The 25374-nt window shown below is 36.6% G+C and overlaps 1 protein-coding gene across 1 annotated transcript in view; it reads left to right on the forward strand.

The window, feature by feature from the left end:
* NECAB1 (N-terminal EF-hand calcium binding protein 1) overlaps positions 1 to 25374 on the forward strand; it is a 175122-nt gene that overhangs the window by 64646 nt on the left and 85102 nt on the right. Inside the window, exons 4-5 of the mRNA XM_005563673.5 lie at positions 17134 to 17159; positions 25217 to 25314. Of these exons, the coding sequence (XP_005563730.3) occupies positions 17134 to 17159; positions 25217 to 25314 (124 nt within the window). The remainder of the gene's footprint in view (positions 1 to 17133; positions 17160 to 25216; positions 25315 to 25374) is intronic.

Raw genomic sequence — 25374 nt, forward strand, 5'->3', positions numbered from 1 at the left:
GAAATCAAATTTAACATAAACAATAGGCAATAGAGAAATGTCATTTTAACCTTGGTACCAAGCTACAATTCTTCCTTGGTCAACCTCTCCTATATTATACTAGATATTCAATTTATTTTCAATCTTTCATGAAATTGGACCTCTTACTCATTTAAAGAGTAGGAGAATTTACAATAATTAGTAAAAATTATTCAATTCTCATACATTAGTTATTTGCCTTTGTGGATATAAAGTGGTGACTCAGTACTTTATCAAAATATATGTTTATGAAAATATTGGTAATATAAGATTGAAATTTTAAAATTACATTTTTAAAACTAAACTCTGAGAATTTTTACTTTAAGCATGAAGCATAATTGTTATAGAACTTCTTATGAAATGTCACTTGATTTTCAATAAAAACAACTTCACACAATGCAGAAATGACAATGTATCATCTTGCAACAATATCTTTACATGTCAATCCTAATCTAAAATGTGTTTAAACAACAATGAAAATCTCCTTTAATAAATTCATAAAGTATTATTTTTAACCACTATTGCTCTGTAGCAATAATTGAAGCCCCAACATGAGCACTGAGAATGCGGTAATGAAATATCAAGGGTTGTATCCATCTTGAAATAAAGACACTGATGCTTCTCACCAACTGGAATCAGGTATAGTAAGTACATCAGAGAAATGTGAGTAATCCAAGGAAGTCCCCTGAAATCAACAGTACCATCTGCCACAATTTAAAACATTAAGTGTAAAACTCTGTTCTAATTATTTTATAGAAGTTCTATTTCACACACTTAATATTGTTAAAATATTTGTAAAATTGTAAAATTCTCTATATAAAGGGTTTTGAACTTCTTCAGCTGAACACTTCCTCATTGTCAGAAAAACATTTCTAATGAAAGAAAGAGAGTTTTTCCATGAATATCTGAGCCTGGAGAATAAATTATTTCTTATGATCATAGCCAATTACAATACAAGATAAAAAATTCACAATTTGAAGGAAAAAAAAAAAAAAAAAACCCAGCAAATGTAACTCCTCAGAAAGACCCCTGGAAGGGCCAAACTTCTCTAGATTCCAATGAATATTGGGGCCAAACAGTATTACAAAAGAATGTCATTTTCTATCATTCCATTGACTCGTAACTATATTCAGACCAGTTTTGAAGAATGCACCCAAGTGGGGGCATTCCTACATCAAATCCTGTGTTCCCTTGATCACATTGACACACACACATACACAAATAAACAATTATCAAAATACAATCTAACTGCAGCAGTGACTAACAAGCCACGAGAGTTCAAACTCAAACAGTTGGGGTGTTTTTTACTCTCATGCCAGTCTAGTACCCATAAAAGACACTCACCTTTATGGATACAGATGTCAAATTTCAAAGGCTGTCCTTCTTAAGTAATTAAGAATATGGTTGGAGCCAGCAGCGGTGAGGGAAGACAGAGAAACACAAACCCACCTCTGGACGAATATAGCTGGGCAGCTGCTGGGAAGGTTTCCAGATCTCTCTAGCCTATGGCCACCGAGCCACAAGCACTGCAATCCAAGTCACAGCACCAGCATTTTATTGCTGAATGCCTGGGTGTTGGCCAAGCTGTGGTTTCTCGCTGTAACGAAAGCTATCCATTGAAACAATGAGTATTGCTAGGGAAGAAGGTTTTAATGTGGATGATGTCAGCCAGGAGATGGGAGATAAGTCTCAAATCCAGCTGACTAAAATTAGAGTTTTATAGAGTAGGGAAGGAATATAACTACGTGTGGGAAAACAGGAATTAGGGAGGGATAAGGAAGAGGAGTAGGTCACCAAGAATCAAGTGGTTGGTTAGTCAATCATGATGGATGAGGGGTCTGGTGTCTCACCAACTGGATGCGGGGATCTGGTGAATTTCAGTTGCTTGATGCTATCTGAGAGGCCTGGTAGTTGGTTTTCTCACAAAGGAACTCAGGTAAGACAAATGTAACTTTCAAGCTTTTGATGGGGAGGGCCAATTTCTATATTTATTCAAAAATTATAAACATTAATTCTGTGGGAAAATTGAGCTGGTTTCAGCACTATTCAGCCAATTGAAACGGAGCTCACCATTTTTTCTAATGTAATAAGTACATATTTAATATATCTCTCTTTACCTTTTCAGATTTACATTAATCCTAAAATAAGGATAGTATTATTTGAAGCTGAGAAAAACATAGTTACACATAGATTATTACTGCACCAAAATGTGTACAGGGAAATATTCTCTCCTGAAGCCAAATTCCCACAGCAACTTTACAAGTGAGCCTCAGAGCAAGGAAATAACTTGGTTAAGACCATGCAGGTAGAGGACAACAGTTGGGATTCAAACCTGACAAATCTGACTTGGACAATTTCACTACTGGCCACCACCAGTTGTTCTCAACTTTTCCTGCATGTTAAAATAACCTGGGGCCTTAAAAAATATCACTAGGCCAAGGCTGTGCCCAGAAACAATTAAATGAGAATTCTCAGGAGGGTCATGGCCCTGGCATCAGTGTTTTTCTTTTTCTTTTTTTTTTCTTTTTTTTCTTTTTTAATGTTCTAGGTGATTTTAATGGGCAGCCAGTTTTGAAGATCACTGCACAATGACTCATCGCTATTCCTGTTACACTCCTAACTCCTAGAAGGCAACTGTATTTAAGAAGTATTTATAGAACTTTAAAAATTATGCCAATACATTAAAAATTTATTATCCGTGTGTTCAAGAACTTAGTAAACTAGTATGAAGATAACACATGTATTTATCAGCTAAATAACAACACAAGGTTGTGCTGTGTTGGTTGATTTGGAGACACATGCTGTAGAACCTAGGGTTTCAAGGATAGATTTAGCACATCCTCAGATTACCAAGCTAGTTTTTGTGCATAAGTATATATTCAGTTCCAAGACTGCTAGATGGATAGATGAATAAAGAGATTATTCATAACTTTTGTCAGATTCTCAGTGTGATCATTGATACAGAAAAGACTAAGAATTACTGCTGAGGGTTCAGAAGAGGGAAAGCTGCAGATGATGCAGATGATGGTCAGAGAGATAATTGCAAAGAAGATAGAACACACACAGGGCATTGAAAGAGCCCAATATGATGATATGAGAGGAAGGAAGGAAGATTCAGAGGGGAGCAGGAACAAAGCTATGGAGGCAAAAATATTTCCCCTAGTTTTAGGGTATTGTGAGGGAAGGTTAGCCTTGAGGCTCCTTGGGAAATTTTTAAGTTAAATGTTAGGGGTGATTTTTCTTCCTTACAGATCTCTCGCTAATTAATAGATTGCTTTTATAAGACTGTGAGTGAAAGGCTTAGTGCTCTAAGAAGATGCTCTAAGAAGACAGAAGGCACTTCTGCAGATTGCTTTATTTTCTATTCAATATAACATTCGGCAACAGTCAAGTATCACGTCCACTGGCTCCTCTGATTTCTGTGATGAGGTCTTTATTACAATTGCTTCCCTGTCCAAGGAGAATTAAAGGCATTCTCTACAATGTCTCCCTTGTTCATCTTAGGAGGGACAGCCAAGGAGAGGTTGATCCACAGGCAAGCTCTGTAAATAGGGACTTCTGTCTCTCAAGGTAACCTGATGTGACTGTCAGGGATGACACGTAATTCCACACTTCCCTTCCTCATTTGAACTTCTTTCAAAGAAGCATGCATGCAAAATTTCCCTGACATAGGGCAAGATATAAAGATTAAAGAGCATCTCATGTATTTATTATCTTTCCCTTGTCATATATATAAATTATCACTAGAAATAGAATAGGCTAGGCTTTGTAACACCATCCTCTCCTGATGAAAAGTAACCAATTCCATATGGTTAAGAGTAAAGGAAATGCTGTCACATGGAAAATGATCAAGAGTCTCTTACCCCTTTGGTCTACTGAAGCATAATTATCTAAGTGCTCTTAGAATAAGAGCTACCACTTTAGGGGATACTAATTATGTGTTAAGCACCAGGCTAAAGACATTGCACATATTAGGTTATTCGATCTTCACAAACAATGTTGTGAAAAAAATATTATTAACCTTAATTTATACTTGAGGGAATTTGGCTTAGAAATGTAAGTAACCTGCCTAAGATCACACATCTGGTAAGTGGTAGAACCAGGGCAAACTCAGATCTCTTGATTCTCTGCCATACAGATTTAAGTCCAAGTTTGAAACATGATAGTAATACCTTGAGAATAAGATGTCATCTACTAGCAATGAATGGAGGATGAATTGGAGAGGGAATTGTCTGGGCTTAGGAAGATAGTTAGGAACACACTAATATAGTAGTCTTTTCCATATCAGCTACTTTTCAATTAGTTTGGAAGTGACCTGTTTTAACAGTTAAATTCATTCAGTAGAGATTCTATAAATTATGGTAGAAAACACTGCAGCTATTAAAAACAATGAAGTAATATTCTATATGGATAAAGAAAGATGTCTCAGATATGTTTTCAAATAAATCAAACAAAATATAGAATATCCTGTACACTTTGTTACTTTCTGATTGAAATGGATGTATGCATAAATTTGTTAGTAAATGTAAAAATATTCATGGAAAGACACACATGAAACTGGAAATAACAGCTGTCCTTATGTGGCTAGGGAATGAAGTGGGAGGAAAACACAAGTTTCATTGGAGATACCTTTTTACGTTTTGGATGTTGTGCAATGCACATGTATTACCCATTTAAACACAGAGGTATTCTACATGTATGATAACAAAGATGGAGTTCTCAGTGGCAAGTTTGATATTTGAAATAAACTTGCAAATTTTAGTTTTAGAAACCTTAGTAAAATGAGGTATTTTATGAAGCAAACCCATGATGGAGGTTAATTTATTGGTCCTGAAGGGGCATATGCAGGCTATTGAAGGAATATATTGTTCAGCATATTTACACAGACTTTTGTACTTGTTTATGTTTGAATTAATATGTTTTCTCTTTGAGACTGAATTTTTAAAATATAAGATCACTAAAAAGCCATATTTTGAGGGGATAAATTAATAAGTGGAATGGAAGAAATTCTATTGAATGTTGGAAATATAAAGTATATGAAAAGTCTAAAATGTTTTTACAAAGTATTTCCCTTATTTTCCCACCCTAACTCACATGCAAAGTTCAGAATACCAGAAAACTTGTGTGAGCACATGAGAAAACTGAAATAGATACCAAGTGTTTTGTTCCCACACAGTAATCTTCCTTCTCTTTCACTTATAATTAACACTTTACATTTTTAAACTTTATATATTGCTTAATTTTTGCAAAATCTTCCCTTCCAGTAACATCAGTATATGTAAACCCCAGAAGAATCGATTGTCCCCCTTTGTCCACTTCAAGCGCTTGTATGGATTTTGGTGAAAACACAATACTGATCTGAAAGAAAAAAATAAAGAATTTACTTTTTCTTCCCAATCTTTCTCCACTATATTGAGCAATTTTCTGGTATATTTCTACTTGCCTTTCTTATACTGTCTTCCTGGTGACAAAGACTGATCTCTCAAAAGCAAACTAACATTTGAAATAAACCCACACATTTGGTTTTAGAATACTAGTAGAAAGATTGAGCATGCATTTTATGAGGCATGCCAGATTCAGAATTATGCAAAACAATTCTTCAATGCATACATACAAAAGTATAAATACACCCTAAACCCATCATTTTTCCTGTTCTCTAAAGTAACATTCTTATTTCTTTGAGTTCTTTTCAATTTTTGAAAAGATTAAGACATTCTTAGTCACACCAAGCTTTCTTAAATTAGAACAATTTTCTGATGCTTTTGTGTACTTATAAAAATATGTGCGTAAGTCTTCTGAAACTTAAACCCACTTATTTTGTGGAACCCCCTATTATTAGCAAAAACAATTTATATATGCCAAAACAAGCCATTTTATATAGAAATTCCACTAACTAGTAAGGAGATGAGAGACTGTTACTATATTTAATATTTTCTTTACATTATTTCCTATGTTTTAAAAATTTAGAATTATTTCTTTTTTCAATTAAAATTGGACTAAATTGGACTTTAGAAAATCCAATTATTTTAAGAGATTAGACAATGGAGACTACTTACTAATGGCAGAACAAGAAGCAGTTCTACCGGAAATAGAAGCCAGTTTTTATTCCATATTGTGCTAATGTTCCTGATACAACCCACATTTCTTGGAAATAACTTCTGAAAATTAAAACAGAAGTATTAGAACCCACTTGAACTGTAGCAGCTATTTATACTGGTGTGACTCAAAGTGTGGGTCAAAGACTGATGCTGGTCCTCAAAGTGTTACTTGTTCATATTGAGATAGGAAGAAAACTTGAGTCGTTTAGAAACTTTTATAGCAATTTGATATTGCTACAACCTCCAAGCACACAATTTAGTAATTAATTTTTATACTTTTCAACAAAAATATCAATCTGGCAGGAACTGGAAATGTAAAAATCTTATCCTGTACCACAGAGAGTCTGAGAAGCACTGCTCTGGAGAACATTTGTGAGGCTCTGGAAGAGTTTCAGATGGAAAAGAAAATGGATAAGAAACAACTTTCTCATGGAAAAAAAAAAGGAGGAAGGAAGGAAGGGAAGGGAGGAAGGAAGCAAGGGAGGGAGGAAGGAAGGAAGAAAGGAAGGAGGAAGGAAGGGAGGGAGGGAGGGAGGGAGGGAGGATGGAGGGAGGGACTTAAACTACTCAGCAACAGGCACAAATGAACAGAGTAGAAGACTGGAAATGTATGTCCCATGTGATGGAAAGCTTAATTTTCCCCTTAGTAGTGCTCTCATTGATTGTGAATTCTCTGTTTAAGTCAGCCTCCTTCCAGCCTCAGGTTACAGAACCCAACTCAACATAGCATAAACAAAATGAGATAACCTATTGACTTGCAAAAAGTGGAGACTCTTGGTGTAAAGTTTGTCACAGAGATTCTAAGGATTTGGGGTCACTAATATTATTTTTTCATTTATGCTGTCCCACTCCTTCTCCTACCCCTCTCTCCCATCATTTCTCTGTCAGGATTGTCCTATACTGTTTTGCTGTAGATGGGATTCTACCATGTAGTGGGGAAGAGGGAATAGCTTTTGATGGTGCATGGCTTATGTCATCTTACCTTAGCCACTTCAGAGGTAAGGGTGAGCCTAAGAGAGCAGACATAAAATATCCAAGGAGTACTCTAACAGCCCCACTTATGCAGTGTGCTCAATTTTGTACCATTTCTCACAGTCAAAGAGAGAGGAGAATACATCTATGCACATGTCTGTGGCCAGGGTGGGTTAGATTGGGGTAGGGTGCAAATGGAGAACTGTAATCCACAGTCCCACTGGAATAACATTGTTAAGGGCAAGTTCCCCAGTGACAGGGAGATGATGTTATAGAAGAATGGAAGAAAGGCTGAGCAGAAGGAGCATGGAATCCAACAAATATGAGAAGTAGCAGGTGGTGGAAGACATAAGAAAAAAATCAATCAGTAAAATGAAAAGGGAAGAAGTGCTCATCCCCAGCAGCTTGAGAAAAATAAGATGATATGTTTTGCCAATTCCATTTTCTCTCTCATACATGAGGTACTGTGTTTATATATGAAAATAGTCTGACCCTAATTTGCCCCAGAATTAGAGAGGTTCAGAGTCTTGCTTATGGGACCTCCTATAGACTGGACTCCTATAGACTTCTGATAGAAGGGTGTGTGATGATCACTATACCCTCTGTAAGACAGGCTTCAAGCCAACTGGTGCCAAATGCTCTCTGATACAAGTCTCCATAGTCCTCTATATATTTAGGCTCCGACCCACTCAGGGTTCTAGGAATAATTGTGGTCTTAAACAGAAGGGATTTGAAGAGCTCTCATCTGTGCTCAACACCATGTTGCACTATGTTGACAGCCTTACCTTACGTATCATCTTGCTTCTGACAACTGAGTATCTTGATTATAGGAACCAGTCTCCACTTCTACCCTGGTTATGGCTTTCTCAGCTCATTGCACAGTTCAAACCGCTATTTAATAACCCATACAATATCCTTGTTCCTCTAGAAGTCAGGCTTGTGTTTGTGCTAGGCCCTAGTGTTCAGATATGGACTCAGTACTCTGGTGACTGAAACAATTGGCTCCTGTCTGTTGGGCTATCAGAATAACATCTGTTCCTGATATCCCTTTTGTTGCATCTATTATGTCACCACATTCTTCTAGGTTAAATTCACCCGGTTCATAGAGCTCAATTCAGTTTAGTTGGTATCTGCAGCACCTGATCTATTGCAGGAGGTACATCTATTTCTAGGTTAGTGTTTTCTACAATCTTTACTGTCCCTTTGCTGTTAACCTGATTTGTATATGATAAATTACAAATATAATTCATGGAATTAAGAACAACTCAAAAATATTTGCAAGGTTAGATATTTGATCATTCTTCTAATCTCCCAATTCTGCATCTGTTGATTTTCATTGATGCCATTCTGTCTAGTGTGCCAGAACCTGCTCAACACATTTGACCTGTTGATAATGGAAGCATAATCTGCTCAAATTATCTTTATGAATTGAGAGATTATAATATTACTTTGTAAAATGGAGAACACAATGATGGCTGAGCATATTTGTTACTTGCTAGTTTGCCAATAAACCAATGGGTGCATCTACTTCCATCAGAGTAGCTCAGCATATTGCTTATTGGGTCAGATTATCCTGCCTCAAATACTGTTGTAAAGGTTTTTTTTTTTTTTTTTTTTTTTTTTTGAGACGGAGTCTCGCTCTGTCACCCAGGCTGGAGTGCAGTGGCCGGATCTCAGCTCACTGCAAGCTCTGCCTCCTGGGTTTATGCCATTCTCCTAACTCAGCCTCCCGAGTAGCTGGGATTACAGGCGCCCGCCACCTTGCCCGGCTAGTTTCTTTTTGTATTTTTTAGTAGAGACGGGGTTTCACCGTGTTAGCCAGGATGGTCTCGATCTCCTGACCTTGTGATCTGCCCGTCTCGGCCTCCCAAAGTGCTGGGATTACAGGCTGGAGCCACTGCACCCGGCCTGTTGTAAATGTTTTTGTAAGACCCAATTAACCCTTTTAGGCTATTAACGGGTGTAGCAGTGTTTAGCAGACTATTTTGCCAACCGAAAAAAAAATTATTCTGCACTGGTAATATTCAGACTGATGGGTGAAGAAGAGAAAACTCAGTAAAACATGAGTTAAGACCCAGAATTTAAAGATTCATAATTAGTTTCACGGTGTATAGAAATTTTAGTTTTGAAGCAGAGGAAGCTAAAAATAAACTTAAATATAGTCAGGAAATGCAAAGGAGTTTAAAACAGTGGTTTTTTAGGAAGAAGTCATAATCCTTTGTTCTTATTTATATATTGAAGTGATACTGGTCATTAAAGAAATACAAATCAAAACCACAATGAGATACCATCACACCAGTTAGAATGGCAGTCATTAAATGTCAGGAAACAAAAGATGCTGTAGAGGATTTGGAGAAATAGGAACGTTTTTACACTGTTGGTGGGAGTGTAAATTAGTTCAACCATTATGGAAGACAGTGTGCTATTCCTCAAGGATCTAGAACCAGAAATATCATTTAGCCCAGCAATCTGATTACTGGGTACATACCCAAAGGATTATAAATCATTCTACTATAAAGACACATGCACACATATGTTTATTGCAGCACTGTTCACAATAGCAAAGAACTGAAACCAACCCAAATGCCCATCAGTGATAGACTGGATAAATAAATGAGGCACGTATACATCATGGAATACAATGCAGCCATTAAAGAGGATGAGTTCATGTCCTTTGCAGGGACATGGATGAAGCTGGAAATCAGCATTCTCAGCAAACCAACACAGGAACAGAAAATCAAATACCGCATGTTCTCACTCATAAGTGGGAGTTGAACAAGGAGAACACATGGACACAGGGAGGGGAACATCATACACCAAGGCCTGATGGGGGATGGGGGACTAGGGGAGGGATAGCGTTAGGAGAAATACCTAATGTAGACGATGGGTTGATGGGTGCAGCAAACCACCATGCCATGTGTATACCTATGTAACAAACCTGCACGTTCTGCACATGTATCCCAGAACTTAAAGTATAATATCATAAACAAATAAACTGAAGTAATAAAGACAGCTAATCTGTAGAAAAACACTTCAAAGAGAGACAACTAAGAATATTAACCTGAATGCAAAATTGTTTTGAGATCGTACTCTAAAATTGAGAGTTGGCATATAAAAGGGGAGTACTAGGAGGATTCTAAATTCCCAGAAGATGTCAGACTGCATATCCCAAATATTTTTTATTTTCCTGATCAATAAACATATTTCTTAGGAGTTTGGATCATCAGAACTTGGAGTGCCCAATACAGAAGAATAAAGTCAAAACAACTTCAGCTGCCCCTAAGGATTGTAAATGAATGGAGTTAAATTGCGTATGTTGTGGCTTTTTGCAAAATTGAGAGTCTTGTCCAAACTGACATATCAAATGCAATTTATACCAAATAAGTGCATAGGAAGTTAAATAATAAGAACAAAATAACTATGAAACTTACCTTTTATGCTTCATGCCTCTTATGTTTCCTGATTTCTTCTCTTTTTAATCACAATGTTTATTTTATTTTTCCCATTATGGATGAAACCTAATGATTAGAGAAAACAAAGATATGGAAAATTATATAGACAGAAGAGCAAACCCACCAGAAGCCCTAGCATCCATAAGCAATGTGGCCCACTGTTGGCTATTGCTGCTCATTTCTTCTGAGCCTGTAAAAATACATGTTTTTGTCATTGTATATACGCCTTGATATGGTTTGGCTGTGTCCCTACCCAAATCTCATCTTGAATTGTAATCCTCATAATCCCGATGTGTCGTGGGAGGTCACTGAATCATGGTGGTGGTTTCCCCTATGCTGTTCTCATGATAGTGAGTGAGCTCTCATGAGATCTGATGGTTTTATAAATGTCTGGCATTTCCCCTGCTGGCACTCATTCTCTATCCTGTTGCCCTCTGAAGAGGTTCCTTCTGCCATGACTGCAAGTTTCCTGAGGTCTCCCCAGCCATGTGGAACTGTGAGTCAATTAAATCTCTTTTCTTTATAAATTACCCAGTCTCAGGTATTTCCCTGTAGCAATGTGAAAAAGGACTAATGCATACTATTTTTAATCTGGCTTAATATTTACATAACTTTTAAACACAGCTTTACCAAGTTATTGACACCCCTTTAGATATATTTTAATGATTTTACAATGATATATAATTTAATTAGGTATTCATCTAATGAGCATTTATTTTGTTTTCACTCTTTTCAGTATTGTCAGTCAGGCTGGGATTAACATCTTTGTTCTTTACTTTTCTTTGGCATCTACTGAGAATGTATTCTTGTATAACAACCCTCTGAGTTTTCAACAGGAATATGTTGAGATTTCAACAGGAATATGTTTACTATGTAACCAGCATTCATCTTTCCATTTAGCTTTTTTTTTAATTTGATGGCATCACTAAAATAGAGTTTCCTGCTGTAAACATAAGAAGCAGCAGGAAAATATTGCATGCTATCAGATGTACACTAGGCTTATCTATGGATTAATATTATTTTTAAAATTCTGTATTACTAAAGAATGGATATATATATCACAGTAAGAAATGAATTCCACTAGAATTCACCCATGTAAGCCTTCTGCAACAGTGTTTTACTACCCACTACTAACAACGTAGCACAAAAACAGCTGAATAAAGGAATATATGAGGCTGCAAACACTATAGTACTTTATAAACCCTGGCTTTTATTAAGGAACAAGTAGAACTAATGTCATGCAGATTATTCTAAACTGCTGTGTTATATGATATATTCCAAGTAATTTCATTTTCAATAATGGATTAGGGCTGTTCATTCTTTTGGAAATTCAAAATAAATCTCATTATGAAGCTGCAAACCATTCTGAGGAAAACAAATATAAAAACAAGGTGAACTTTTATGTCCTTTTCAAGTCTGAACTGCTATTAAAACACTATGATTAGGAAAATGACATGTTTTGATGACCAAAATGTTTGGAATGGTGCTATTAAAAATTTCTAAGCTATCTAATGCTGACTTTAATACATTTTCAAGTTTCACTGGTTTTTACCTCAGAATCCTTTGCATATATCTATTCTTTTCTGTCTATCATTCCTAGACTTCCAAACTGTTACTGATCAAACTCCCTTATTAGGTATTGCTTTTTAGCTTGCAATCCAGATATAGGTATATAGATTTATTTATCAATTATACAAATGCACCACTGTATTAACATTTACCCATTGTAAAATTATAAAAATGTTTAATAGTAAATATAAATACAAATAGAAGTTCAAATATTTCTTCTTGCCCCTTCAGTGACTGGCCTTGTGTGCCACTTGGATTATAGTCCCCATTCTGCGAACTGGCCTGGACTGTAGAAATAACTCGCAAACTGTTCTGTTGCCCCCTTTTTCACCCTTTTTCTGTCTGATATGGTTTGGCTGTATGTCCCCACCAAAATCTCATGTTGAATTATAATTCCCAATGTTGGGCGAGAAACCTGGGGGGAGGTGATTGGATCATGGGGGTGGATTTCCCCCTTGCTGTTCTTGTGATAGTGAGTGAGTTTTCATGAGATCTGGTTGTTTCAAATTGTGTAGCACTTCCCCCTTCACTCTCTCTCTTTCTCCTGCTCCTGTCATATAAGATGTGTTTGCTTCCTGTGTCCTTTCTACCATAATTGTAAGTTTCCTGGGGCCTCTCCAGCCATGCATCCTGTATAGCCTGCAAAACCTTGAGTCAGTTAAATCTGTTTTCTTTATAAAGTATGCGGTCTCAAGTAGTTCTTTATAGCAATGGGAGAATGGACCAATACTGAAAATTGGTAAGAGAGAAGTGGGGCATTGCTATAAAGATAACTGAAAATGTGGAAGCAACTTTGGAGCTGGGTAACAGGCAGAGGTTGGAACTGTTTGGAGGGCTCAGAAGAAGACAGGAAGATGAGGGAAAGTGGGACTTCCTAGAACTTGTTAAATGGTTGTTACCAAAATGTCCATAGTGATATGGACAGTGAAGTCCAGGCTGAGGTGGTTTCAGATGGAGATGGGAACTGGAGTAAAGGTCATTCTTGCTATACTTTAGCCAAGTTACTGGCAGCAGTGTGCCCCTGTTCTAAGGATCTGTGAAACTCTGAATTTGAGAGAGATGATTTGGGATATCTGAAAGAAGAAATTTCTAAGCAGCAAAGCATTCAAGATGTGGCCTGGCTGCTTCTAACAGCATATGCTCATATATGAGAACAAAGAGATTATCCGAAACTGAAACTCATATTTAAAAGGGAAGCAGAGCATAAAAGTTTAGAAAATTCTCAGCCCATCCCTGTGTTAGAAAAGAAAAACCTATTTTCTGGAGAGGAATTCAACACTGCAGGAATTTGCATAAGTACAGAGGAGCTGAATGTTAATAGGCAACACAATGGAGAAAATGCCTCTAGGGCATTTCAGAGACCTTTGTGGCAGCCCCTCCCATCATAGGCCTGGAGGCCTAGGAGGGAAAAATCATGGACCAGGCCTAGGACCCTGCTGCTCTGTGCAGTCTCAGGACATGGAGCCCTGCATCACAGCCACAGCTGGTCCAGCTCCAACCATGGCTAAAAGGGACCAAGGTACAGCTCTACTTGTTGCTTCAGAGGGTGTAAACCCTAAGCCTTGGCAACTTCCACATGGTGTTGAGCTTACAGGTGTGCAGAAGGCAAGCACTGAGGGTTGGGAGCTTCTGTCTAGATTTCAGAGGATGAATGGAAGTACTTGGATATCCAGTCAGAAGTCTGATGCAGGGATAGAACCCTCATGGAGAATCTCTACTAGGGCAGTGCAGAGAGGAAATATGTGGTTGGAGACTCCACAGAGAGTCCCCACTGGGGCACTGCCTACTGGGGTTGTGAGAAGAGGGCCATCATCCTCCAGACCCCAGAATGGTAGATCCATTGACAACTTTCACTTTGTAACTGTAAAAGCCACAGGTACTCAATGCCAGCCCATGAAAGCAGTCACAGGGGCTGGACCCTGCAGAACCACAGGGCTGAAACTGTCTAAGGCCTTTGGAGGTCACCCCTCACATCAGTGTGGCCTGGATGTGAGATATGGATTCAAAGGAGATTATTTGGGAGCTTTAAGATTTAAAGACTGCCCTGCTGAAGTTCAAACTGGCATGGGACCTGTAGCCCTTTTTGTGTTGGCCAGTTTCTCCTCTTTAGAATAGCAGTATTTAGCCAGTGCCTGTACCCCCATTGTATCTTGGAAGTAACTAATTTGTTTTTGATTTTACCAGCTCAGAGGTGGAAGGGACTTGCCTTGTCTCAGATGAGACTTTGGACTTGGACATTTGAGTTAATGCTGAAATGAGTTAAGACTTGGGAGACTGTTAGAAGGGATGATAGAATTTTGCAATGTGAGAAGGACATGAGATTTGGGAGGCATAGGGGAGGAATGATATGGTTTGGCTTTGCATCTCCACCCAAATCTCATGTTGAATTTCTTTTTTTTTTTTTTTTGAGATGGAGTCTCGCTCTGTCGCCCAGGCTGGAGTGCAGTGGCCTGATCTCAGCTCACTGCAAGCTCTGCCTCCTGGGTTTATGCCACTCTCCTGCCCTAGTCTCCCAAGGCGCCCGCCACCTCACCCGGCTAGTTTTTTGTATTTTTTTTAGTAGAGACAGGGTTTCACCATGTTAGCCAGGATGGTCTCGATCTCCTGACCTCGTGATCCGCCCGTCTTGGCCTCCCAAAGTGCTGGGATTACAGGCTTGAGCCACCGTGCCTGGCCAGTGTTGGGGAGGGACCTGGTGGGATGTGATTGGGTCATGGTGGGGGCTTATGTCCTTCTTGCCGTTCTTGCGATAGTGAGTAAGTTCTCAGAAGATCTAGTTCTTAGAAAGTGTGTAGCACTTCCCCATTCACTCTCTCTCTCTTCCTCCTGCTTCCACCATGTAAGAGGTGTCTGTTTCCCCTTTGCCTTCTGCCATGATTGTAAGTTTCCTAAGTCCTTCCCATCCATGCTTCCTGTACAGTCTGTGGAATCATGAACCGATTAAATTTCTTTTCTTTATAAATTACCCAGTCTTCAGTAGTTCTTTATAGCAATGTGAGAACAGACTAATACATTGTCCAACCAACAACCCATCAGTGGCCTGTTTAAAGTGCAAATATAACCATGTTATTCACCTTTTAAAAAGTATTCTATAATTCCAAATTGACAGAAAGGTAAAGTAGAAACTTCTTAGGTTATCATATGAGGCCTTTTATTGTCTAGTTCCGTTCTCTCATTATTGACCTATGTTCTAACTAAAAAAATTACTCGGTTTTCCGATATTTAATGACATTCTCTTCATACTTTTAATTTTTATTACAAACGGTGTTTCTTTTAACCAGAATGTTCTTCCTTTGCCTGCCTCCTCTACTCCTATTTAGAGATTTAGCTCAGCAATTTAACGTTTGAGATTTAGCTTGACAATTTTATCTTCTATGATGTATTTCCTGACACCTTTTGCCAATTCTCTATTTCCCTCATAACAACTATTTTATTGCATTAAAATTATTTATGTGCTGTATGAGTCTACTTCTTTTTTTTTTTTTTTTTTTTTTTTTTGAAACGGAGTCTGGCTCTGTCTCCCAGGCTGGAGTGCAGTGGCCAGATCTCAGCTCACTGCAAGCTCCACCTCCCGCGTTTGCGCCATTCTCCTGCCTCAGCCTCCCGAGTAGCTGATGAGTCTACTTCTAAGTTGAGATTCTAGAGACAAGTAATCTGACAGATACATCTTTGTATCTATTGCAACCTCATACATCTATGGCAGTTAGAATAATGCCTGGAACATAGCAATAAATGTTTGTGGAATGAATTAATGAATAGGAGCCCACATCGAAATTACTGGAGAAGACTTAACATATTCTACCTGGTGGCAAATATTACTTTGCAAAAATATTCATTTAGTTATGAAGATATGATTTATCTAAGATCAAATATTTAGTGTCTAGAATGAAATACTGAGTTTAAAATAACTTTGAAAAATGAGTGACAGAGCTCGTAAAAGCACCCAATGTTTGTAATGTTTATACCAATGCCTCTCCTGGTTAGCAAACCTGGCTACTACTTAAAGGACAACTGGATTAGGAAGAATATTTACATTGAGCATTGACATGTGACAACTATATAAAGTCAAGATTTTCAGTTAACTACTAATGTTAGCAGTTGCTCTTTAATAGTCTTCAGCATCTTTACAAGGTTAAGTTCTATTTCTGTTTCATTTAAACTTTTGAAAACTTATGAATTACTGTTAAATTTTTAGGAAACTCCCATTTAGCATTTGTTAGTATGATCATTTTTCCTTTAAGTTATAGTGTAATAACTTATATTGATTTATTACCTGATATTGAACCATCTGCATTCCTGTACCATACCTATCTTGGTAAAAGGACATTATTCTTATAGTCATGTATTATATTTGCTAACATTTCATCTTGATGTTTTGCATTTGCCTTCTTAAGAGTAATAGGTTTATATTGTTGATTAGTAATGTAATTTCTTATTTTGTTTTAGAAATCATATGAAATAAGTATTGAATCAAACTTACCTCAAAGATTGAATTTAGGAAGGAAATTCTAGCATTTCTATCAAGTCAGGACTCATGATAACTAACATTCATCAGTGCCTTCTTTGTGCCAATTACAGTTAAGTACTTCATGTATTAGTTCATTTAAACCCTACAGCATCCCATCAACCAGAAATTATTATTATCCCCATCTTGGGTCAGATGAATTGAGACACAGAGATGTAAAGTATCCAGGGTCACATAGAACGTATATTGCAGAGTCAGGATTTGAACTCAGGCATTCTGGCTGCAGAGCCTACATTCTTTACCAAAATGCATTCTTTTCCCCATCTTGTTGCAGAGAAAACCACGAATATCAGGAATTATTTGTCCAAAGAATCTGACATAATCATTGTTAATTGACCTATGACTACTTAAATAATGTAGAATTTATAAGAGAAATACCCTAACTACATACTATCAATTAATAACATAGATTGGAGACTAACTGTATTTAACTATTTAAAAACGTAGTTAAAAATATTACCAAAGTAATAACACTGTTTTTTTTTTTTAATCATTTCAGCAATCTTGACACAGAAGAACTATGTGGTAAGTGTTTCTTTTAAGATCAGACAAACCCATTACTTGTTTAAGAAGCAAAAAGAGTATTGTTTGATATACATCAACCTTGAAATTTATGTTGTATATTAGGAGTTCTAGAAAAAGAAAAATTAATTGAGATCTCAAGGCATTTATCTTTATCCATGAATATTGCTCAAAATATCCATGTATTTCACTCCAGAAACAGTCGGACCTCATTAGTTTGTACATAGAAGATTTGTTATTACAATCAGTACATTAGTTTCACAAGAGCAAATTCTCCACAAGTTTGAATATATTTTTAAATTGGTGTTTAATACAACTTCATTACTCTCTGCACAAGCCTTTTGTTACTATTTTACAAAGCTGTTTTCTTGAAATGTAAAAATAACTTTGTCTCATACCTGCCTAAATCATTCTGGAGTTTTAAATGTCACTTGCAAAACAAGTGATTCAATGGGGACAGATAAATCTTTACAAATGTCTGGTTTAATAGCATCTTCATTTATTTTATTCATCTTTATGGTTGGAACAATAGTTAAAGATTAGAAATATGGAAAGGTAAAATTTTTAAATTTTATTATTTTATGAAAAAATGGAACATTATGAGACTATTCAATTTGAAACAGCTATATTTCTCTGAACACTGGAAGGTTTAATGTTTTATGTTTTAAGATAAATGTTTAAGGTAATACTTCTATCCAAGTTTGATCTTATTGTCTAGGCTGCTCAAAACATTTTTGGTAGTTAGAGTTGAGTTTTCTCTGAGAACTCCTCATTGAAACCACCAGCACTTCCTGAATATCTTATAATTCTTACAGTTTTAGAGTTTACCAAAACCATCAAAAAGGCCATTTTCTTATATTCACAAGTGGTTATTTTCTATTTCATCAAAGTGGTAGAGCAACATCAAAAGATGTTATACAATAACAACATATCAGAATACAGGATTTCAAGGCAACAACTGAACAAAATGAGCATAATATCCAACCATGACCTTTCAAATTTTCCAATGATTTTTAAAAACTCATGCTTCTTATCCTAGCATAGTGTCCATCTCACGTTCAGGGAGGAAAATCCAACTGAAATTCAAAATATGTTTATGGAGGAGCAAGGTACTCTGGTACCAAAGGAGGTCATGCTTTTGTTAGTTATGAAATACCAACAGGGAAAATTGTGCCATTCTTTCAGGCACAGTCGGATGGTAGCATTGTGCACACATGGTTAAGTACCTGAAAGTGCCCATATGGACCATTGCCATGAGGCTTTATCATGAATAGCAGTCACCGTAAAGGCCAAGTTATGGTCCACTCTCATCTATGTGCACACAGTCCTGGTCAGTGTAGTGAGAAGATAAAATGGAAAACACAAGATTATCTTGATAATTTCATTAAGGTGGCAGACCAATTTCCCTAAAATGTCTAGCTATGTCAGACCAAAGTAATTATTTCCTCAAATCATTCATTTATATCTATTCTTTGTTTTTCACTTAACTTTGCCTGGGTAGGCCACAGCTGATGACAAAGCAAACTGTTATAAGGGCTTTTAAGATAAAAACACTAAGTGGTTCTTCTTTAATTGCTATGTTGCCTGCCTATTGTCATTAAGGAATATTGTGTTATCATCTATTTTCCCTTAAAAGTACTTCAAACTTTAAAGTATGATAGCATAGCTCCACTTATTCCTCTACTGAAAAAAATATTTTAAAACTATGCCTTTTTTCTATAATAGGGGAACTGGATTAGGTGCCTATCCTGTATTTATGGAAAAAGCTTTGACTATGATTTTCCCCCCATAGTTTTAGTTAGGGAATAGGTATGTGGGGCTTTAATTCAACAGGAATTTTTCTGTGTTTTTAAAATCCAGTGATTGTATTCACAGTCATGTGTTATAATCCTCCCCCTCTCTGTTCAAGAATATGCATTTTAATCTCCAGAGTGTCATTTCATTTCTCATTATTTTCTGAATATAAAGTAAATATTTAAGTTGGATTCTAATCAAAGCCAAATGCTTCAGTGTTAGCAAGTGAAATATGTCAATTCACACCCAGCACAAATTCCCCCTTGTGCGTGGGAGGGGCAGAACTTGATTGGCATGAAAAGTAGATTTCATATGTTCTTTCCTAGAAGCCAATTAAAAGTTGCAGGTATGTAAAACTTTAATTCTGAGGCTTTTACTTAATTTGTCAGTTACTAAGTTAAGGACCTAGAATTTAAAATATTTATTTTGAAAAAAATGTCTTTGTAATTTTAATTGTGAAAGTAATACATAACTACTATTTTTAAAATTTAACAGAATTATGTAGGCGTATAAGCTAATATGTCAATCTTCTCTGCCACTCATTGTCGTCCCCAATACTGAGCTCCACTATTTACTTGGAACATATTCTTCCAGACATTATTATGTGTATGTTGACATTGATATATATGTGTATGTGTTGTTGTTGTTTTTTACAACAGTAATTATACTATATGATTAGTACAATTGCATCCCCTTCTCCTTCATTTCATTTGAAGGCTGCGTAGTGTCTCACGTTCTTTAATTTTTTTCAATCAAATTCCTTTTAATGGATTTTCAATTTGAATCCAACTTTCTATGGGAAAAACAGGATTGAAGTAAATATTCTCATATACATTATTCTCACACTCATGTTCAAGTAATTCTGGATAGTAGATTCCCAAACATGTAATTCCTCAATCAAGGTTTCTCTAAGGTGCACACCCACCAGCAGTTTATAGAAGTGCCAATCGTGAAGGCCTTCCTAAGTGCATTTTTTTTTTTGCCATACCTTATCACTATCAGTCAATACATAACTCAATTTTAATTAGGCAATTGTGTTTGAACTCTGGCATTAAAACTTTTTGTATTTCTACCATAATTAGCTCCAATCTAAAGCATTCAGGAGTGTAATTACTACCTTTCCTGGCCCTACCCTGTTTATGACTGTTTTCATAACCTTACTCATTTTTACTGAACCGTTTTGCAGATCTTGAAGTTGGTAGTTAAGAATAGGTAGTTGAAATATTTATAGATGGGTGAAGAATAATTGCAATGAATGTGCTTGATCTGAAAGCATATCTGTAAGAAAGCATATCTGTAAGAAAGCATATCTGTGAGCAAGGTTGAATATATTTAATAGCATAATTTCTCATCTAGCTGGCTGTTATCTATAAAATATTAAACTATTTTAAAGTTCTATGAACTCTATAAATAAGATGGATTAAAAACTGAGGGTATGGGAAACTCCAGAATAAAAGCTTATTCCCTTCATACCCAAGGTTCCTTTCAGTAGCTGTGCACTAAGCACCCAGGCTGCAGAGCAGCACCAGCTTGCATTGGCAGAGCCCGGACAGTGCTGAGAGACCTGTGCCAGCAAGTCTGGGTGCTAGGAAATCAGAAGGCTCTATGCCCTCCTCCAGACTGCTGTGTCCTCCCCCAGTGGCACATGTCACTGATGATCGAGGTATAAAAGAGTTTGAGTGTCGCTTATCTGCATCCCCTCAAAATAGCCCACATTTCTAGATCTGACTGACCTCCCTATTCAGAACATGTGGGTTTTAACACTCTCTCTCATCTCAATTATTTTCTTTTCTACCTAGTCTACTACTTGAGAAATTCTAACTACTTGAGAAGTTTAGATGACTCATCTGAACTCATGAGACTACTTTGTAAGACCAGTTTCTGCTGAGACTTTTGTGGCAGCTGTGGGTCCTTTGCTTCTGACAGAATTATTAAGCTGATCTGAAAACTCAACAACTTGAAAGACTAAGGTGCAGGATAGAAAAACAAAACAAAACTGTAGTTTGGTAATGCAATACCACTGATTAAGTACAGAAAGAAATGGAGAAACTAATTTATTGTTAGCATTTTAGTAGAGAAGATGGCACATTGGATATCCATGAGAATATAGCCTGCTTTCTGACAGATAACAGGCTTACTACATCTGCTTATAAATTGTGCTCTACTTTTTCATCATACCTAATGTTCAGACTCTACTTTTCAATGATACTTCACTTAAACTGATGAGGATTGGTTTTCACATATTGCCATATGTGCAATACAACTCTATTTTGCTCAAGTTCATGAAGCCTACATACAGGTTTCAACAAAATAGGTCTTTTCTCCAGGAAGTTATTATAGTTACCAAAGGAAAAGCATTTTAAAGAACCAATATTTGTTCCAAATCTTTCTTTCTAATGCCATGACTTAAGGACAATATTCATTTGCCCCACTCACACTTGCATTGTGATTCAAATGAGAAACACGAGAAACTTGGAATAAAACTTTAGTTGAAGCTCAGCCACTTCCAAAGATGTCACTGTCCTTCCCTCCTGCCTGCCACATCTTGGAGTTTGCAGATCTGCAAAATTCTGGACTCCACCCCTCATTCCACTTCACAGCTTTGGCATGGCTCATAGTCCTAGTTGTGTGATGAAATCCCTCCTGGCAATTGATGCCTCCCTTCTCTCTTGATGGTGTCACCAACATTCCCAAATCATCCTTAGTGCATCCTTTCCTTTTCTGATAGGAAAATTTGAGGATATAACTCTCCTTTACAAAATTGTTCCATGGCTTCCCATTGCCCATAGTGGTCTCAGATTTACTCTGCATCATCATCTCCTAGGGAACCTCACCCTCAACCCAAATATTGTGATTTACTAGATGAGACCCTCTCAGTTATCTAAATGTCTAACAAGTACCCTAGAGTAGTGTTTCTCAAACTTAGGTTATGCCTACAAATCACGTGGGGGTCTTATTAAAATGCAGATTGTGATTCAACAGGACTGGAAGCGGGTCTGGGACACTAAGTTCTAACAAGCTCCCAGGTGAAACTAATGCTGCTGGTCCACAAAACAAACTGAACAGTGAGGTACAAGAGGATTCTGATGCAGGTGGTCAAAAACACTGACCTAGACTTGAGGATCAAAGAGCATCTGGCGAGGACTGTTTCCAACACATACAGCTTTGTCTCCCATCACTGATTTTTAGCATGTTTCCTTGCTGCCTCCCATTCTCAAATATGTTCCAGTCCTGTTCTTTATATCTTGGCAGTGCTGAACTACACATACTCCTGCAAACATGACAGGAAAACAGCTGCTTCCATGCCTTGCCTCCTAGTATCCAGCAAGTTCAGTCCTATTCATCTGTTAACTGAGCCATTGGTGGTGTTTCTCCTATGAAGTCCTCTCTGACTCACCCAGGCAGACTTGGGCGTTCTTTTGGACAGGACCTCGCTCTGTCGCCAGGCTGGAGTGCAGTGGCACAATCTTGTCTCACTGCAACCTCGGTCTCCCTGGTTCAAGCAATTCTCCTGCTTTATCCTCTATTTGGATTGTACCTTGTATCTGGGCTCTCAAACCATTGTCTTTAACAATGATTCTGTGTACTGCAGTTGTTTCTTGGAATGCTTGGAATGTTTATCTCTCCTCTCTGACTGTAGGGCTTCTGTCTTTTCACCTTTGTATTCCAAGCTCCTACAATAGCACCTAGCACATAAAAGGCCCTAAGTAAAGGTATGTTAGGCCACAGAATGAGTAAGTGAACACTCTCTATGATGAAGTGGAGGGGAGTTATCCCTCTTTATCTATGTTGGATGTGTCTGGCTCTTTCATCTAACTTCCCTCTTTGAGTTTATTGGAGCCCCCTTGCCTTGACTGCCTGACCCATATCCCTCAGTGAGTAAGTTCTAAAAGAGCCTTAGTGACACTGAGCTGCACCACCTCAAAATAACTCTTACACTTAGATTTCCAACTTAAGCTCCTATCGACGACTTGAATATGGTAATTCTCTTCCTTCTCAGTCATTTTGTTTACTGTCTAGTGATTGTTCCTTTTTTCTAACTTGGAGGGTTGGGATGAACACATGGATGAATGAAGGAAAGAAATAATGAAGTCTAGATAGGTGTCAGCTCTGAAACTTCTAGTCATTGTTTTTCTCATACGCTTTATCACATATGCCTGCATCTGTGTGCATAGGTCCAATTTCAAAGTGGAAAGACAACTTAAATTCTCTCCAGGAACCTTTACTAATTAAGCCAAACATCTTGTCTATGAATGAAATATTTATTTTAAAAAGTGGCTTTACTTCTATCTATCTATAGATATAGTCTATATATATAGTCTATATATATTTATGTATAGATAGAGAGAGAGACTTGCTTTTTTAGCATCAATTTTTTTGTTTTCACGTTCTTTTTTTTTTTTTTTTTTTTAAGAGACAGTGTCTCATCTGTAGCCCAGGCTGGAGTGCAGTGATGCTATCACGGCTCACTGCAGCCTCCACTTTGCAGGCTCAAGCAATCCTCCCACCTCAGCCTCCCAAGTAGCTGGGATCAGAGGCACATACTACTATGCTGCATGGCCCAAGCTGGTCTCAAACTCCTGGGCTCAAGTGATCCTTCTGCCTTGGCTTCCCAAAATGCTGAGATTATAGGCACAGCATGTTTTCACTTCATATTTTTGTCTAATTGCATTTAAAACCCCTATCACAATCCTCTTTGAGGCATTATATATACAAGTTTTAAAATAAAAATGAAGTAACAGCTTCACTTTTTGGCTTTTTTTTTTTTTTTTTAATGCTTTTTGCTTGTTTCAACATAGTATAGACTCAGTTCTGATATTCATTATTTTTCCAACTTATGAATATTCTACAGCCACATTAACTGCTCACTGGTTGATGAAGAGTGTTAATTTGTTATAAATAATTGCACAGGGACTTCCTTTGTTATAAATAATTGCACAAATAAAGTTAGACATATTTGTCAACCTTATCAAAAAGTCAACATTATAACCACAAATTAAAATGTTATTTTGAAGCAGGTATTTAGGGAGTAAATACATTCTTATTTATCTTCCAACTAATCACTTTCTAAAGAATCTTTATAAGAGATAGTTTGCACCACATTGTTTTTAGGAATGCATTTTACTTTTTGTCAAAAATATGTTGTTTGTTTTTAACCTAAGTGTATACAGACAGTATTTTGACACCCATGATCTGGAATTGATTTAGTGCTCACCTGTGTTTATTTTCTTCTCAAAAGAAGTCTGTACATTAATTAATATATCAGTCAATGGCACTTTCCAGTTGTTATTAATATCAGTATAAACAAATATTTCCTAGAGTATTAAATAAATTAATCAATGTGGTTTCCATCAAACATGCTGAAATGTATTCCCATAATCTCAAGTGGCTTATATGTGATTATATTTATCATTTCAATTTAGTTCCACAAATACTGTGGCACATTAAAGAGACACAGTAATAAACTACAGTTCATCCAAGGAAGGGTTCACAGGAATGGTGAGAACTATTCATTTTTTAGTGTCTGAAAACCCTAGATCTTCTCAATATATAAATTTATGTTAAGCTAGTTTGCTTTCATTATAGAAATGTATAGATTTCTATAAGTAAATATAAGACTTTGCATTTATACATATTTCAACTTACTAGTTTAGGATCAGTTCATGTTCCATACTTTTAATTTTAATCACAAATCCACTATATTATTTATTCCTAGCAACTGAAAAAAGTGATAGACTTTACTTTTTCTCTGCCCAAATTGTTGAAAAAAAAAAAGAAAAAGATTGTGACAGGGACAGTTACATAGAAGGTGCCACAGAAGACCCTCTCATGTTTTGCGTCACTGACTCTTAACCTTGAAAAAAGCTTACCTTCCTTAAATGTTTCCTCCAAGAAACAAAAAATGTAACTTAACTATTTTCTAAAATTACTATCCCAGTGAGATCTATAATACTATGTTGTCAAAAAAATATTTTATTGAAACATCCTTGTCAGTAGATCCAGATTCATTTTTTCCTACTTTTGTAGGAAGCAACATTTCTTCAAGGATAATGGTAATCATTCAGGTTTCTTTTTCTTTTTTCTTGATGTCTTAGTAAAATGAACAGATTGTCACCTTATTTAGTCTTATTTAGAAACCTTCCAGTTTTTACTTATAGCTGACATTTTGTTTTACTCATTTAAGGAATAAATAATTTGTTGATTTTTTTTGTTTTATGGTTACCTAAACTCAAATATGAATTCATTTCAATATTTTCATTTTTCAGAATATTTTTCTCAGCACTTGGGCGAGTATGAGAATGTACTAGCAGCACTTGAAGACCTGAATCTTTCCATCCTGAAGGCAATGGGCAAAACAAAGAAAGTAAGAAAATGTTAATGTTTATTTTCTATAAAAATCTCTTATTTGAAAAACAGTTTTCTT

This window comes from Macaca fascicularis, chromosome 8, assembly GCF_037993035.2.
Source record: "Macaca fascicularis isolate 582-1 chromosome 8, T2T-MFA8v1.1".
Taxonomy (NCBI): Eukaryota; Metazoa; Chordata; class Mammalia; order Primates; family Cercopithecidae; genus Macaca; species Macaca fascicularis.